Source organism: Lepidochelys kempii, chromosome 1 (assembly GCF_965140285.1).
Source record: "Lepidochelys kempii isolate rLepKem1 chromosome 1, rLepKem1.hap1, whole genome shotgun sequence".
Lineage (NCBI taxonomy): Eukaryota > Metazoa > Chordata > Testudines > Cheloniidae > Lepidochelys > Lepidochelys kempii.
This window is the reverse complement of record NC_136380.1, coordinates 58,025,407-58,043,968: the sequence shown is the minus strand read 5'-3', so window position 1 is coordinate 58,043,968 and position 18,562 is coordinate 58,025,407. Positions and strand designations below refer to the sequence as shown.

The 18,562-nt window shown below is 45.1% G+C and overlaps 1 protein-coding gene across 1 annotated transcript; it reads right to left on the bottom strand.

Moving 5' to 3' along the window:
- On the bottom strand, window positions 1-17,193 carry EBPL (EBP like). The gene is made up of 4 exons (XM_073343580.2): window positions 16,809-17,193; window positions 8,067-8,136; window positions 5,943-6,081; window positions 1-468 (listed from the first exon to the last, which is right to left on the bottom strand). Exons 1-4 carry the CDS (start codon window positions 16,992-16,994, stop codon window positions 228-230), a joined length of 636 nt encoding a protein of 211 aa, XP_073199681.1. The 5' UTR covers window positions 16,995-17,193; the 3' UTR covers window positions 1-227.
- Window positions 17,194-18,562: the final 1,369 nt, after the last annotated feature.

Here is an 18,562-nt window from a genome sequence, read left to right as displayed (position 1 = left end):
AGTGTAATAATATGGCAAATGGTTTGAGTACTTTTATATACTTCATTATGTAAATTATTTTCCTCCTCTTAAGAAAGGATCAGCCTGAAATACAATGTCCTACAACAAAATTTACATGTGATCTACAAAGATGAACAGTTGATTGCGTCTCTGCAAAAACAATAATGCTGCTTACACTCACAATTTAAAATCTCTCAATTAATGGGGTTAATGAAGTGGTCTTATCTTCATCTAATCTTCTTTCTAGTATTTGATTTTTCACGATGCATTTGCTTAAGTCCTAACCAAGACTGCCACAATAAAAGTCCAGGTATCACTACCCATATGCCATTAAAAAATACCAGGTAGACCCACAGATAAAGCCAGTTACTGGTGTTTAGGTTAGGACTTCCAATGAGCCAGTCTGGGCAGAACGTCATCCAACCACCATATAATTCACAAACACACAATGTAATCTGTATGAAATGCCTGTAAAGAGGAATAAGAACAAACAATTAGGCAACTGCAATAAAAATTAGTGTTGTCCAGAAAATCAATTGTTTCACACATAATTTTCCATGTTTTGAAATGTATTTTAGTTCTGATGCAGAACAAAAACGAGACCTTTGAAGTTTTTTTCCCCAAAACAATCATGAAACCCACCCCAGAATAGCCAATAGTCTGGTGATTAGGGGACTCAGCTGGAACATGGGAGACACAAATTCAAGTCCTTGTTCCGAATTAGGTAGAGCAGGGACATGAACCTGGATCTCATCTCAGGTGAGTATCTTTTTCTGGAGTCTTTCTCCCCTGTTTTGACCAAAAATTCCATCCTAGACCTGAGAAACATTCTTTCTGAAATTTTTGTCAAACCCTATGTTTTTCCAAGAAATATTTTGGTGTCAACAAAACAGCATTTTTCATTGAAAAAAACTGTCAACAAACTTTTGGCCACTTTATGCTAGCACTTATATAATGCTTCACATTATAGAGATAGGGACCAAATATCTCAAAGAACCTCCAGTTACAGGTAACTAACCTCCATTTCTTCTTCGAGTGCTCGTCGCTATGCCCATGCCATGTGTGAGTGATTATTGCAATCCTTCTGTTTGCCAGACAGAGTCAGTCAAAGCACCAATATACTTTTTAACCTGTACAACTTAACCAGATAATTTTTTTGGTCTGCTAATCATTACAAGCAACGTTTACATTAAACTCACAGAGTTTACTAAGCCACCATCAGTGGATGAAATATGCTTAATCTACCAGTGCTGCTTAGGCCCCAGCTTCTAGCTATACTAAAGAACCACATTTAGATTCCATACAAAATAAAACTTTTTAACATGCCCTGGTAACAAGGTTCTCAACACTGTTGAATTTGTCGTGTAGACAGGACTGACTGTCTGGCAAACAGAATTTTTGCAATAGTGCTATACCTAATTCAAGGTGCTTGTGTGTATATAAATATACATGAACCCATTATTTATTTTCTTATCCAAATAGCCTTCAAACTGAGAAGACTCTAAGAAGAAAACGGAGGTTACTTACCTGTACCTGGAGGTTCTTCAAGATGTGTGATCCTTACCTGTATTCCACATGGGGGTAAGCATGCACTCCATGTGCCTGAGATGGGAAAATTGGCAAATAGCTTTCATTGGTCCACACCTGCGCCCTGGTCTTCCTTGTGCTCAGTATCAAAAGTATAAGGGGAGGTGCAGACTGACCATTTCTCAAGTTCAGGAGTGGGCAAACTTTTTCGCCCTAGGGCCACATTGGGTACAGAAATTGTATGGAGGGCCAGGTAGGGAAGGCTGGGGGAGGCTATGCCTCCCAAAACAGCGAGGTGTGGCCTGGCCCTTGCCCCCATTCCAGCCCCCCAGAACTCCCACCCCCATCTAACCCCCCCTGCTCCCCACCCCTGACTGCCCCCTGGGACTCCTGCATCCTATCCAAACACCCCTGCTCTCCGCCCCCTGACCATCCCCCCGGGATGTCTGTTCCCTATCCAATCCCCCCTGCTCCCCAGTGCCCGACCACCCCCAGGACCCCTGCCCCTATCCAATCTCCCCTGCTCCCCACCCCCAGACCGCCCCCCCCTCGGTCCCCCCAGGCCCCTATCCAACCTTCCCTGCTCTCCCCGCCCCACGTTACCCGTGGGGTGAGGGAAAGGGAGGCTCAGTCCTTTCCCTGTGCATTTCCCCTGCTCATTTGTCTGCTCTCCCTGGCAGTCGGGCAGGGCTTGCTCCCTGTCTGGGCTTGGCTGCTGTGGACAGGGGCCAAACATGCTGGAGGTGGAGGAGGGCCAACTCCTCCTGCTCCTCGCCTCCCCCAACCCCGAACTCCCCCTGACCGTGCCACCCTGGAGCACCAGGTCTGGCCGCGCTATAGCCGTGCCACCCAGCTGGAGCTGCAGCCACGCTGTCCAGGTGCAGGGGGGACTGTGACTGTGAGGGAGGGAGGGAGGGAGCAGAAGGGGAGGGGCCAGGGGTAGCCTTCTCCCCGCTCACCACACTGCTGGGAAGTTGGGCTGGCTCCTCTGCAAGCCTGTCCTGACCCTGCTCCCTGGCAGGAGCTCGGGGGCCAGAGGGAAGGGTCCTGTGGGCCGGATGTGGCCCGCGGGCTGTAGTTTGTCCCCCTCTGCTCTAGTTCTTTCTTTACCACAAATCCAGATGTGATGTGAAGCAGATGGGATGGAGGGCAGGTAGTGGAATACAAACAGATCAGGACCAAACACCTGTAACTGGAGGTTCGAAATAAGTAACCTCCATTTCTTCTTCTTCAAGTGCTGGTCCCTATGCGTATTCCACATGTGGCTGACTATGACTGGTAAGCAGTATTTAAACAGGAGGGAGGTGCAGGAATGTGGGCAGTACAGAGCTCTGTAATATCACGGTCCCAGTGGTTGCATCTGTGGAAGAGGCTTGGATTAAAGTGTAATCCTTTGTGAAGGTGTGGATGGAACACCCGGTAGGCGCCCTACAAATGTCCAGTATAGGTACTTCTCAAAGGGATGCCATTGAGGTTGCCTGTGGTCTAGTGGAAAGGGCCCTCATCCCATCTGGGGGAGGAAGCTGGACTAACTGATAGCGAAGATGATGCAGCCAAAGATCCACTTAGACAGCTTTTGAGCAGATAACGTTTGTTCCCATCATCACTCTGCTACAGGGATGAATAAGTCCAAGTGTTCTTCTAATTGGTTCTGTTCTTTGTAGGTAAAACCTAAAGCTCGTCTGACATGGAGGGGTAAAAAAAAAAAAAAGCCTCCTCTCCTCATTGGAAGCATCGGGTTTTGGAAAGAATACCGGTAAGTGAATTAATCGATTGATGTGAAAGTCGGAGACTACACCTCTGGGGTGAATTCTGGGCGAATGCAAAAGGAAACCTTTTCCTTATGGAATATGGTGTGTAGCGGGTTGGCCACGAGCGCTGCCAGTTCATTCACCTTCCTGTCTGACGTGACAGCGACAGGGAAGGCGACCTTCACAGACAGATGGAACATTGAGCACATAGCCAAGGGTTCAAAGGGTGTTCTGTAATTAGTAAGAGAACGAGATTGAGGTCCCATTGTGGCGTTGCATTACTGGCGGGAAGGTTCTAGAGAGACCCTTCAGGAATCTGGTTCTTATCAGGTGAGTAAAACTAAACTAGTCCTTTACCAGAGGGTGGATGGCACTGATAGCTGCTAGGTGGACCTGAAGCAAGCTGATAGAAAGGCTCGATGTCTTGAGAGTGATGAGGTAGTCTGGAATAGCAGGAACACCTGCTGTGTCTGGAAAGAACTGGTTCGGTTGCATCCAGATAGAGAAATGCCTCCATGCAGCTAGATATATCTTCTGGTAGTGTCTTTTCTGGCATGGTTGAAAAGAGCTTGAATGACCTCTGAACATGAACACTTTAGATTTGACGCCCATCCAAATACCAGGCTATGAGGTCCATAGAGTCTGGATTGGAATGTCTTATCCCACTGTTCTCCTGAGTTAGCAGAAGTGGGAAGGATTGAATGCTGATGGGAGAGTGGGTTGACACTCTGAGGAGGTTCAGAACCAAACCAAATTTGTCTGGGCCACTTGGGTGCAATAAAAAAGAGTTATGTTTTCTCATGGCAAATTTTCCCCAGAACCTGAGGAGCAGTGGAATGGGAGAAAAGGCATACCTCAGATGTTCTGTTCATGATAGAAGTCCTGAGCTGGTACTGCTCTGGAGAGGAATAGGTTGTTCTTCTGGGAAGTGAACAGGTCCCAGGATGGCATTCCTCATTGAGTGAAGGTTTCATTTAGGACTGAATTGTGAATTTCCCACTCGTGGTCTGTGGAGCAGTGTCTGCTGAGATTGTCTGCCAGAGAATTTTGTGCACTGGGGAAGTACATCACTGTGCCCCTTAGCCTAATGAGAGGCCGGAAACAATGAGTCCTTAGACTTTACAGACCTGGCCTCTGCTCCAGAGATAGTGCTCAGAGGGAAGCTGCTTGTAGAATGAGGCCGATGTACAGGAGGATCCTCCCAGCCTGGATCTCACTGGGGTCTCCTGGCTTTCTCCATGAGCTGCATCCTCAGCTGAAGCTCTCCTCCCTTTTGGGTTTGGGTAGGGAAGGAGCAGCAGAAGCTGAACTTGGCAGAGATGCGAGCCTCCCCAAGCAATAAAGACAGCGTGGATAGTTATTGCTGGCAGAGAAGGAACGTGGGCCAGAGATACGGTTCTTAAACCCCAGAACTCTGGGCACAGACCTTCTCCTGGGGGTAGAGAGGGGACCGGGAAGGGTCCCTGAGATGGGGAAAAACTACTCTATAGTAACTAAAAAGCTACTAGAAAAGCACTAAAAACAGTAAAATTCTAAGAACTATTTACAATATGTTTACAGGTAAGATGATAAAGCTGCTTTGGACCCAGAGGATTCCAACTCAGGCCATGTGGTGGTGGGAAGGAACTGTGGAGGCCGTCAGGCCACACCTCACCTTACCTCATACCCTGGGTACTGAGCATGAGGAATGCCAGGGTACAGGAGTGGACCAACGGACACTACTTGCCAATTCTCCAGTCTCAGGAGCATGAAGTGCATGTGTACCCACATGTGGAATACACACAGGGACCAGCACCAGTTTCTGTGCTTGAAGACTCCAACGAGGGAAACGAAGAAAAACAAGACTGCACATACTCCAAACCAAAGTATAGTGAAACTAACTGACCTAGGTACCCATGCAGGAGGGGACAGTATTTGGAAATACTGGGTTTCCCTTCAAAAAGCAGATAGTCTCATCTTAGAACAGGGATCACTGACTTTCAGACTACTATTAGCAGGTAGCTCCAAGGAACAGCTATGAATGGAGACACCGATAATATCAAGTAAGAACATAACTACCCACCCTTCATCTTTGTAGCTTAAGTTTTGGCACCTTCCTCTAGCTGTGCCCAGGTGGGACTAAAAGTAATCTCTTTTAAGACAGTACATTGTTTAAATGACACTATAATTAGGATCTCTTGATTGATCCGGGAGTCACAATTGCTGCCTGCATGTTCCTAGGGGTGAAAGATCCTCTGCTCTCAAGGAGGTATCAGGTGGAGATAGCTGTCCTGCAACCATCCCAAATCAGCAAAAGGGACTCATCTAGGGGCTGCAGGCTCTACCCTTGCAGGTGCTAAAGCATTGGAGTGGAGGCTCAGGTTATATAAAGTTAGTAGAACATGGTTGCCTACTGTTACAATTGTCCTTGAAATACTCGCTAGAAACAGATTAAGCAACTTCTTGCACAGCACACAAAGCTGCATAGTCAAATGTCATCTCTCATAATATTCTCCTGTGTCCCAGACTTCTGCAGCTTGAAGGCAGCCCAATAGCCCAAGTGTTACTTCAGATCCTAGTTTTCTACAATACACAATTTTTCCCAGCCAACATACTCTAATGCAAGAATCTATTCTATTCATGTACTTTGCACCAAGTAATTGTTGGATTTCTAACAGGACTTACCTGTAGTACTTATCTTTGATAATAGCATAAATGAGGATCAGAGCTAGAAGGCCATCCAAAACAACAGTTAGTATTTCCAGAGACACAATGGTTGGATCAGAATAAAGCCACCTTGCATCTGCTCTTCCATATTCTTTCCCTAAAAAATTTAACATAACAGTTAATTCTATTACCGGTATAATCAATTCAAGAAGATAACTCCTTAGTCTGGGAGAACAGACAATATTGCTCCCCTGCACTGATGGAAGATTATGCGTAACATTTTCAAAAGCACCTAAGCACCCAATGGACTTAGGTGACTAAAAATTTTACTTTATGAAATGATGTTTGAGGTGAGCATCCAAGTGTTTCAGAAATGAGATTACCACTGTTTGTTTGCTCAAGTGATGGATTATATAGATTTCTTTCAAAGGAAATTTTTCCCTGAATGTAGGCATCCATGTTCATCAGGTAACTTCTATAGAGGAAAAAAACCCCACCAAAATCTAGAAAAAGACTTTACTTGTGCTGTCTTTATTCCTAAAGTACACATGAGGAAAATGAAAAAGCTTGTTAACCACTGGGGATAATTGTGGTTAGACAAATCCTGAAGATTTGTTTCTAGAACTCAGCTATTTCCCCCAACACCTTAAAATTAGTTTTATATTTTACAGCGCTCCAGCCAAATTCTGATTTCAGTTACACCTGCAGCCGTACTAGCTATATTAAATGAGGGAAGAATTGGACTCCTTTTCTAGTTTACATCCATAAGGAATCAACATTTAAATAAGACAGTAACTGCAAATGGACTGCACACATTTGTCTACAGAGCCAGTTACCATAATTGACAGAGAAATAATTTCCCCTAGAGTTGAAGGGGCAGATTCTCTTATACTATGGTGATGAAGGCCACAGAAATACCTAGGTGGATAGATGCAGAAGTTTCTAATTAAAAAACTGTCCTAATGGAAAAGATATTCAATAAATAGGATTCAATATTTAATGATATAACACACTGGCATCATGGAGGGAACAGAACAATCTTTAAAGAAACAAAAGTCAAGTAAGTCAAGCTGTCCTTGAGTGACAGTCTGTATTGAGTTAGAATGACAGAACAGTTCACTAATGCTGTTTGATATACAAGTTTGTGTTAGTTTCTGCAGTGCAAAGACAATTATTCAGTTTTATCAGTTCATGCTATAGTATGTTTATTAACAATGTGGACCGGTGTCTGCAAAAATAGCATTGCGAAGACACAACCATAATTGGGATTGTTTTGAAGTATAGTACAGATGCCCCAAGTATAAAGGGTTTTGAAAAGAAAATTGGCATAATCCTGTCTGTCTCACCCTGAACTCCCATTCTAAGCCATGCATTTTGGGTGCACAAAGATGACAGGATCAGGCCGCTTATCAAAACAAAACATTAAAAACAGAAGTTGTCATTTTGTTCTGTAGCCCTATTATGATATAAGGGTCACAGATGCTGCATTTTAACTAACAAGACTTCTTTACAGTAAGAACAAATATCAAGAAAATTAGATACATTAAGTTCCCAAAATCTCAGCTTTAGACTTCATCACAGAGGGAGCGGATGTGAAATCAGAATGATGTTGCTCTCTTCATTAAATTAACAAGCAATGAATCAGCCTAAACATTAGTCTCTTCAAGATGCTGTTCCAGCAGTGTGTTTTTAGCCACTCATATGTCATCACAAGCAGCATAAACTTACTGCAGAGGAAACTCAGAGGCTATGGTATAATCACATTAGACCTTAATAATGCTGGTTTTTCCTCCTTACTTTCTCAAAGGCAGAGTGGTTGCTGGGTTTTGTTTTTGGAACAGATGATTTGGACTAAAGGGGACATTACCCCATCGGGGCATAAAGTAAACCAAATGTGGGATATAAACTACCATGAGATTCTGGTTCCTCAAAGCTTTCCCTACACATAAAAATAAACAATTGTTCTTCTTTGAGTGACTGTCCATATGAAATCCACTCTTACTGTGTATATGAAATTGGATTCTTTGGCTACCAATATCTGTTGGGGCCACATATGCACCCTACGGTTCCTTGTGCCACCACACCCAATACCCCTACACCTGACAAGTACTCCTGCCATCATTAAATGAAAATGATACTTACACAGAGAGGCAAATATGTTGTCTGACTCTGCCACTGTTCCTATTAAAGACAGGTACACAAAGGGGCCCTCCTAAGGGGGGAAAACAAGGCAGAAATATGTTCTAATTTCACTGAAGCAAGACAACATTCATATTAGCACTCAGAATATGGTGTAGGACATTCTAGGAATGTCATAGATTAGATAAGGAAACTATTAATAAATATAGAAATCCGGTGTGTAAACACCTCAGCAGTGCCACATACTGGACATGCCTTTCAATGCATTTTATACAATAATCAACCAGCATGCATTCAAGTAATCCTGTAGTGCCTGAGACCCCTCTGTTTAAAGAAATAGGACCATTTCGAGCTGTAAAGCATCAACTGTAGTATTTTAGGTCTACTCTCCACACTTCTTTTCCATTTCCCTCATATGCATAAGCCCCCTAGGCAAACACATTGTGGGTGTCCAACAAATTTGACATCAGAACCAAGACATTTAAACTTGCAAATTTCAACTGGCTACAAAACCCACTTTCCCAAGATCCAGAGTCAACTATAATATAATCGTGCACTTATATCACACCTTCAGTCAGAAAACATAAAAGTATTCCAGTATTCAGTTGGTGAGTGAAGGAAGAGAGCTCTGACAGGAGTGCAGTGGCACCAAAAGGAGGAGAGATGGTTAACTGTTAGCCAGGAATGTTTCATAGTAAGCCAGGAAAAGCTTGTAAGAAGACCAGTGATAGGGAAGTGAAAGGGAGTTGGAGAAAGGAAAGTTACAGAGCATAAGAACGTAAGAGAATCAAAGACTGTGACAGCAAAGAAAGACAAGCAGCCTCTGAAATCTCCCTGATAATATAAAGTTGTTTTCAATTTTATCCTTGTATTAACAGCATGAAGGGTACGAACTACTACCTGACCTCACTCTAGTTACAATTTAAAAAAAGGTTACCCTATGAATAAATTCTAAGAATAATCAATTCTGGTGAGAGCTAAGTCCAGTGGTTAGGAGTAGTACCAATGTATTTATATAAAAAGCTCTGGAGTTGCGGGGGATCATACCGATGACTACAAGAACAGGGAACGCCATGTCAGCCCCTCTGGAGAGAACACCAATAAGAGACAAGAGGGAACAGTTCTGTCAAATGTGGCACTGGGCAAAGTTCCAGGTTGGCAGCCCTGCGGGATGAAGGTGTTTATTTCTGCTCAGAGCAGTACAGTCCAGGCACCAGAAGAGCAGGCTTCATTGCAGAGCTGTACCAGCATGCTGCAACCCTGTTCTGGAAGGATCACCTCTAGATAGCATAGGATAGTTCATTTATCTTCAATTATCTGATGAGGTGTTCATCTTTGTGATATCTGTCCACTAGGAACTGTAGTGAGACCAACAGTTCATTCTACAGTCGGAAGGCACTGAACAACCTTCACGTGAGAACACCTTTAGGGAATTACAACCTGGGCTGGATTAAAGAAGGTTTTCTAGAGGTGAAAGAGTTCCTCATTAGGACTGTTTGAAAAAAACAAACAAAAAAACATAAACACACATGGTTGCATCCTGGCAGATTTGGAAAAACGTACTGGATTTTTAACTCAGCCATGACAACGATGCACAATTTTCCATTCTGGGCCCTGGCCCCACCCTGACCTCCCAACCACTTTGCTCAGTATTCTTCCATCCTCTTGCAAGGAATGAGGAGCAGGGGGTTGGACTAGATGACCTCCTGAGGTCCCTTCCAACCCTGATATTCTATGACACACAGTAGAGAGAGGCACAACTGCATCAGCAACTGTTCTTCATCCACCTGCTGCAAAGACAGAAAGGCAGGAAGAGAAAGTCACAGGGGCTGGCAAAAGAACAGGACATCACCATATCTAAGGCAAAGCAGCACTCTCGGACTCTCCATGCCCAATCTTCAGTCCATCCATATTGAACATAATAAGTAGGAAAGCAGCAAAGAGAAACCCGTGTACCCAACAGCAAAGACAAAACACACAACATGTACAATATGGCTGAATTACTATTGAAAAAGCACAAAACTCTCATCATTCCACTCTCAGCTTTAACACAGGAGGGTTTGAGGGGTTTGGTTTTTTTTGCATAATTTGATGATATTTCAAATCTATCATTAAGTATGTTTTTGATGGACTCTCAGATAAGGTGCTCAGGTACTACAGTGATGGAGGCCATATAAATTCCTAGATTAGATTGTTTAGTTTAGTCTTTATGATGAGAAATCCTGTCAGTAAAGTTCACAGACCTGGTCTTTAATTTCTGATGACATGGTAAAGCGCCCCTCGACCTGAGGTTCCTATTCTCAGGGACCCCTGTTTTTTAAATACAATTCTGTGCAGCAGCTGCATCTTCATTAGCAAAACTGAACAAGAACACAGAATAAACTGTATTTTAAAAAAGGAATCCAGAAAAACAGAGGGATAGGGTTGTAAGCGTTTTAAAGCAGATATTGGGCCAATTGCAAAAACTGATCAAGCAAACTGTTCTACTTAAAATGAAGCATTATTAGTCCCTTGTGCATATATTAGTAACCTATATCCCTGCCCCCCTAATATTTTTAAAACCCCCTTGGCTAAATATTTTTTTCTAATGATATGTTAGTGACATATTAGTATTGCTAAGTCACATAAGCCACACAAAACTCAAGCAGTAATAAAATTATGAGACCGGAAAAGGACAATAGTAGAATGGTTGGCTCACTGCTGGTACATCCCCTTGTTGATGGTTGCTCCAGTCCTGTGGTGATCTGCCTCTTCTCGCAACTTGGGCCTCTGGCCAGTTTGCATTTTAGTTCTACCCCTTCTGGGGTTATAGAGAATCCTACAATAATCCTTACAAAAGGTCTTCAGCCCCATTGTCCTCACACCCTCCTCTCAGGGTTCGCAATTGAGCTTATCCCCATCTCAGGGGCTGTCACCTCACCAGTAGCTGGTAGGGAAACCCTGGTCACCCCGCTACAGTGGGTTCCAGCCACTGTCTGTTCCGTCGAGCGACTCCCTTCTGCTGCCTCCCTGGACTTCTTCCTACCGTAGTCTGTCAGCAGGTCTCTTCCACAGCCTCTCTAAGTTCACCCTTTTTTCAGAGCCAGGACTCGCAAGATTCTCCCATAGAATCCCCTAATAAATCCCACTCCAAAAGTACAAACAAACCAACTTCTGCCCTCCTCAGGCTTGGCCTTTCATGTCTCAAATTTCCCTTGCTCTGTTCCTCCATCGAACATCTGCCAGGTCTCTCTCACCTGCCACACCTTACCCTTTTATCAGGGTTGCACACCACTGCAGCCTGCTCTACCTCCCATATTGCTCTGTGTCTCTCCTACCAGACTTCTCTACTTAGGGAAGGCGCCCAGGGCCAACTTTCTCCCTGGGCTTCATCCTTTACCCTCCTAACTTCTCCACTCTCTAGTTCCAGAGAGTTTCTCCCTACAGCCCCCTTCTGCTCCAGGCTCCCTTTCTTTATAGTCATCACCCAACTCCTTCTTCAGCTGGGCTTTAATTAATCCTCTAGGTGCAACAAGGTGGGTTAACTGGCCTTTGAGGCCCACATTAATCCCTTCAGAGGCAGGATGGTGTATATATCCCAACACAACAATGTCAACCCATTGCCCACTTTGTCCTCAGACCTCATTAAAACAAATCTAGCCGTTTCACTTGTGGTATATTTTATTTATATGCTGCAACTGGCACTCTTGGTGAAACAAAATCAATTAAAAAATACCTGATCTCAATATTAAACTTCTCGTAACATTGAAAAATGACCTGCATTTTAAACACATGACCCTAGTGAACAGACTGATTTTCTGCTGGGAGAGATGAGGGAAGGAATTCAGGGCCTGTGCTACGATACAAGAAGACACAAGCTGCCATGATGTCCTCGTTGGACATGACAGACAGACATACCATATGTCAAGGTTCCTCCCCCACTCTGAACTCTAGGGTACAGATGTGGGGACCTGCATGAAAAACCTCCTAAGCTTATCTTTACCAGCTTAGGTCAAAACTTCCCCAAGGTACAAAATATTCCACCCGTTGTCCTTGGATTGGCTGCTACCACCACCAAACTAATACTGGTTACTGGGGAAGAGCTGTTTGGACGCGTCTTTCCCCCCAAAATACTTCCCAAAACCTTGCACCCCACTTCCTGGACAAGGTTTGGTAAAAAGCCTCACCAATTTGCCTAGGTGACTACAGACCCAGACCCTTGGATCTTAAGAACAATGAACAATCCTCCCAACACTTGCACCCCCCATTTCCTGGGAAATGTTGGATAAAAAGCCTCACCAATTTGCATAAGTGACCACAGACCCAAACCCTTGGATCTGAGAACAATGAAAAAGCATTCAGTTTTCTTACAAGAAGACTTTTAATAAAAATAGAAGTAAATAGAAATGAAGAAATCCCCCCTGTAAAATCAGGATGGTAGATATCTTACAGGGTAATTAGATTCAAAAACATAGAGAACCCCTCTAGGCAAAACCTTAAGTTACAAAAAAGATACATAGACAGAAATAGTTATTCTATTCAGCACAATTCTTTTCTCAGCCATTTAAAGAAATCATAATCTAACACATACCTAGCTAGATTACTTACTAAAAGTTCTAAGACTCCATTCCTGGTCCATCCCCGGCAGAAACCAGCATATAGACAGACAATAGTCTAGTCTGGAGACTTTGTTTCTCTCCCTCCTCCCAGCTTTTGAAAGTATCTTGTCTCCTCATTGGTCATTTTGGTCAGGTGCCAGCGAGGTTACCTTTAGCTTCTTAACCCTTTACAGTGAGAGGAGCTTTCCCCTGGCCAGGAGGGATTTCAAAGGGGTTTACCCTTCCCTTTATATTTATGACACTATACAAGAAGACAGGTGGCTTCTCATAGCAGCAGTTTGCTTAAGCATCACATCAGCCAGGATCCAGGCCATATATATCAAATATTTTACTTACCATTCCTGCCAATGCATCTCACACAGTACTGTCTCCATTCGGACAAAATGGGCAAGGATGCTGATTGTGTGCCATCCAAAGATTTAATTTGCTGCAGCTGTTAAGGACTGTCACTATGTGACAGGACTGAACTGAGAAGCAGCGATCACTATGAAGACCCAATCGATCGTATTTATCTTTAGGTTTTTATTTGAATGTTGATAAGCTCAACCCCTATTGGCAGTTGATGAAACAGTCCAAGAAGGTGGAGAGGCTCTGAGGGGGCACAAGAAAGAGGAATGAGGGGAAAGGAATGAGATGATTCAAGGGATTACAAATGAAATAGGGAACCTTTCATCTGTAAGCCCTTGGTTTGACTCTAACCTGGTCAGCAAGGAAGTTATTACAAATCAGTTTGCTGTTTGGAGGTCTACAGGGAATGAGCAAGGAACCTTAATCTGTTACCTACCCCAAAAACCATCAAAAATTACACCTGCAGCAGAGGTGCCAAGCACTGAATGAGCATGAAAACTTTTGCACACATAAAAGCAGTCCTTTTAGGGAATAGGGTTCGCAGGGAAGGAATGCTTTTAGACACATCCCACGCTGCAGTGTGTCAACAGCATTACAGCAGTAACCTGGGCAGCTTTTTGCCGTCTGTGTCTTGCTAGGAGGTTCTGACCTGTCCTTTTGGATGCAGACTTTGTAACGGTTATCTAGGCTTTTGCTACCTCCAGACTAGACTATTGCATTGTGCTTTGTGTGGAGCTACACTTGGAAACCATTTGGAGACTGAAACAGGTTCAAAACGCAGCAGCTCACGTACTGAATGGGATATCAGACTGGGAGCATGACACCAGTGTTCCAGGATCTGTGTTGGCTGCCAATTGGCCTCTTTGTGAAGTTTAAGATGTTGGTTATGACTCACAAAGCTCTAAGTGGTGGGACTGGCCTATCCAAGGGATCGCCTCTCTCCCTCTGCTGTGCCATCACAGCTGCTGTCAGGAGAGGCACTCAAGCTGAGATCTCCTTTGTTATAACAGTTGAGGAGGCTGGAAGGGTATTGTCTGTGAGGGCTCCAGGACTCTGGAACTTGCTCCTCACCTTGGTCCCAACAAGCCCAAATTTGATGACTTTTTGGTCATATAGCAAGAGACATCTGTTTGGGGTTTTTGAGAGGGCTGAAGATATGGTTCCTAGACAATGAAGGGATAGAAAAGAGTTTCTGTCGGTGACATAATGTGATCCTGGGATGCATAAACAGGGAAATCTCAAGTAGGGGTAGAGAGGTTATTTTACCTCTGTATTTAGCATGGGTGTGATCACTGCCGGAATAGCGTGTCCAGTTCTGGTGCCCACAATTCAAGAAGGAAGCTGATAAACTGGAGAGCGTTCAGAGAAGAGCCACAAGAAGGATTACAAAACATGCCTTATAGCAATAGACTCAAAGAACTCAATCTGTTTAGGTTAACAAAGAGATGGTTAAAGGGTGACTTGATTACAGTCTGTAAGCATCTTCATGGGGAACAAATATATAATAATAGGCTCTTCAATCGATTAGGGAAAGGTATAACATGATCCAATGGCTGGAAGTTTAAGATAGACAAATTCGAACTAGAAATAAGGCATACATTTGTAATAGTGAGAGTAATTAACCATAGGAACCATTTACCAAAGGTCATGGTGGATTCTCCATCACTGACCATTTTTAAATGTATGTATCTTCTAAAAGATATGCTCTAGGGTTTATTTTGGGAAAATTTTATGGCCTGTGTTATACAGGAGGTCAGACTAGATGATCACCATGGTCCCTTCTGGCCTTGGAATTTCTGAATCTATATTCACAACAACTGCCTCCCCAAGCAGAAATTTCTATAACCCCAAAAAAGGAGCGAGAGAGAGAGAGAGATAGAGATTCTATGAAGGCCACTAGGGACTATGTTATTGCCAATCTAATTAATGTGGAAAGCAGTTAGATACCTAGAAAACATAGCCTAGATCAGGCTAGGTGGAACTCAGAGAAGACTGCCAGCTTCCACTTACTACCTCTTCCACGCAGTAGTTCAGCCCTGAGCAAAAGGAAGGAAGGGATGGGAGCCAACATCATCAGGTTGTGGGGAAGAAAGGAGAGGGGCAGAGCAGTGCCCAATCTCATGGTCCGCAGTACAGGTTGTAGGGGATCACTGAAAGACGCAGTGCAGGCTTACATAAACAAACATTCTTCTGATGTTTATGTCCCATATGCTTGCTCATAATTTGAACCTAGTTGACAGTGATGGATAACATTCCTCAGAAATTGCTCCATCATTACAATCTGTGCATTTCCTCACCATGTCACTAGCAAATCTGAAAGGAGTGTGTTGTCATGAGATCAAAGCCACTTTCTGGAACTAGTAGGATGGCAGGTGGAGTTCTGTGAAAGCAACTGACTGTCAGCTGAAAAGTTTTCAGGATGCTTTGTTAAAGATGTGTAAAATATTGATATCAACCAAGTCTGAACTCTGTATAAAATCTGACCACAGTATTAAATGGAGCGCTGCCCTGCACATTCACAGCTTGATTTTCAAAGGTGATGAGCAACTTCAGCTCCCACTGAAGTCAGTGAGACTTTTGAAAATCAGGACGTAATTATGTGCTATGGGCAAGATGCATTTGTTGAAGTGAGCCCATCACCCGTAAGATATTGCCCAGTGCTTGGATTCATGGGTCTGTCTCAGGACTTAGTGATGCAAGTCATGATGTGCTGCAGAAGCGCAAAGAAACTGATTGCATGTGTTGTGGTTGATGTCCCAGACGTGATAAAAGAGCTGAATATAACATTTTGATTTCCTGAGACATGTGAAAGGCTGTTTGATTACAAAGGACATACGTGGTCCAAATCTCAAACACACAGTGATTTTTCCAGTGCTTGGCTGGATACAAGAACTAGTTTCACTTAAATGTTTTCAGCTACCCTCTAAATTTCAGCAAGAGTTAAGATTTCTCTGTAACATCAAGTGAAGCAGTAATCTTTCTGTGGATGAACTGGGAGAAAAACTGAGTTTTCACTAAGTTCTTCTAATCAATTAAACAAATCATTCTGACTTTGACTTGAAACTGACAGAGCAGCTACAAAGCCCTAAGAAGATGACACAGCCTACAAGTTCCACCACCACTCGGTGGTCTTAATTTTCTTGTGAAAAAAAGATTGCAGCAGGTTTTCCCCCCACACGCCTGTCCGGTACAGCTTGCCGAGTGGGCACATTGACTTGGCTTCTGAAGTATTTAAAAATGTAAAACTGATCAAATCCTACCAGAAGCCTCAGTGACTCAAGAGGCTGAGGACTTGTAAGACCAGCAGCAAACCAGGATGCCTCCAAACTCTTGCCCAGGGTAGTCAGATTTATAGGGCCATGGCCACTGATAAAGTAGGAACCGGCTCTCTGACAGCTGGAGTTACTGCCTGTGTCTGCGGCCGCTGAAATATTGAACGCCCAGTACTGAGCCGTAATAGTGCGAGGCAGCGTCTGCGCCAGGAGAGTAGTTTGCCCATGACGCGGAGACATGGGGGTGCATTTACCACGCGGGGGGCAGCTGTGTTTTGTTTCGGGGGGGGGAAGGGGGAGAGGGCTTCTGGCAACTGCCTCAGGCTGGGTCTGGTTCATACCCGCCTGTGTTGGGCTGAGCTAGGGAAGCCGCGTCCCCCCCATTCCTCACCGCGCCGCCCCCTTTTCTGACCAGCCCCATGCCCCAGAACAGCCCCCCTTCCTCTCCCGCAGCACCGGCTCCCGCTACCCCACTGTGGGCCCGGCCATTCCCCGAGCGGGCTGCCCCCGGCCCGGGCCGCACTCACCAGCGTGCAATGCACCAGCACGTCGTAGCAGAGCCAGCCCAGCACCCAGCGATCCGCCGGCGGGCAGCGCCCGCCCAGCCTCCGGCCCAGCGCCCAGGCCAGGCCCAGCTGCAGCGCGCACACCGCCAACGAGCCCGCCGCCGCCGCGCTGAGCAGCGGGGGAGCTGCGGCCCCGCGCCCGGCCATGCCGCGCTCACCACGGCAGCGGCTGCCACCCCCGCCTCCACCCCACGCGGCCGGCGGCCCAGCCCACAGAGCGGCCACCGCCAGGGCCGGGGGCGGGGCCGGGCCACCCTGCGGCAGCCCCGGGCACGCGGGGAGGGGGCACTGCCAGCCTGTAGGAGGCCCGGGCACAGAGAGGCGGGGAGGCACCGCCAGCCACTGTTCCCTCTCAGCTGTGGCCTGCACGCAGATCCTAAACCCCCCGCACATGATGAAACACCGCATGCACAAAAATTTGCACAGAAGAATTTTTTCGCGCACAGGGCCTGTCAAAAATTGGCGGGAATATTGCTGCCAGCCTGCAGAAGCCCTGGGCACAGAGAGGCTCTGCCAGCCTGCGGCAGCCCCTGGCACAGAGAGTCAGGCACGGCCAGCCTGCAGCAGCCCGAGGCACGGAGAAGCAGGGGGAAATCACTGTGACCTTGTGTCAGCCTTGGGCAGAGAGAGACAGATGGTGGGGAAGGTGTTAGGGTTATGGGCACCCACCAGCTGCCTTGGGCAGGAAGGTGGCTCTGGGGTGTCACTACCTGTCTGCAGGAAGGCTCATACAGTTTGCCTTTGGTAATGTCAAACTCAACCATAAAGAAAAAAGAAATCACAGGGGCCCTAGAACGCAGCGTTCTATTCGGGGAGTTGAAAAAGGACAACGTGTGGTGATAGAGACTGTCAGACTGGCACGGTGGCCATGCCTAACTGAGGCTGCTATGCGGTGGCAGAGCAAACGGGGCCCTGACAATCAGAGGCTAAAAGGACTCTTCTCCCACTGTCTGGAATACAAGCTTTAGACGGAGCTTGTCTCTGACCAGAAATTGCACTACACAGGCCATAGAATTTTCTCCAGCCATTCCTGTCTTGAGCCCAGTACCTTGTGATTGAGCTAGTATGTTTCTTTTAGGATAGCCACTCTAACTAAACACAGGAACTTCCACACTGGATCACACCCAAAGTCTATTTTGTCCAGTATCCTGTCTCCAGTAGTACCAGATGTTTTCAAGTGAACAAAACTCACTTCACCTCAGGGCAAGTTTCATTTTATAGGTACCTTCTGTGTCATAATCCTACTAGCTCTTCATCTGTATCTAATGAATTGTTCAGACGTTTGCCATCAACTTATGCTTCTATTTTCCATTAACCAAATAGAAAGACAATGTGATTGCATGTTAACTAGGTATTCCAGTTCAGCTTGTGGTAGACCAAAAGAGTAATATAAATGCTTTAGACTTAGGGCCCAACATTTATTTTAGTGCAGGAAAATATTCTAATTTTTATATTTGATACATTGCCATTTAATTGTTAGTTATTTTTTTCACTTGGCTATTGATGCTCCTGAGTTCATCTGCAACATCCACTTTTAAGTCCTCATTAAAGACCCACTCCTGCCATACTGCTTAAAGTGAATCTAGTTGTATATAATTTGCCTGGTTTTGTTCCCCCTTTCCCAACCTCCCTCTCTGTGTGTCTGTCCTTAGATTGTGAGCTCCTCAGAGCAGGGTCCATGAGAGTTTAGAAAGCTCCTTTCAAATAGCCAGCAT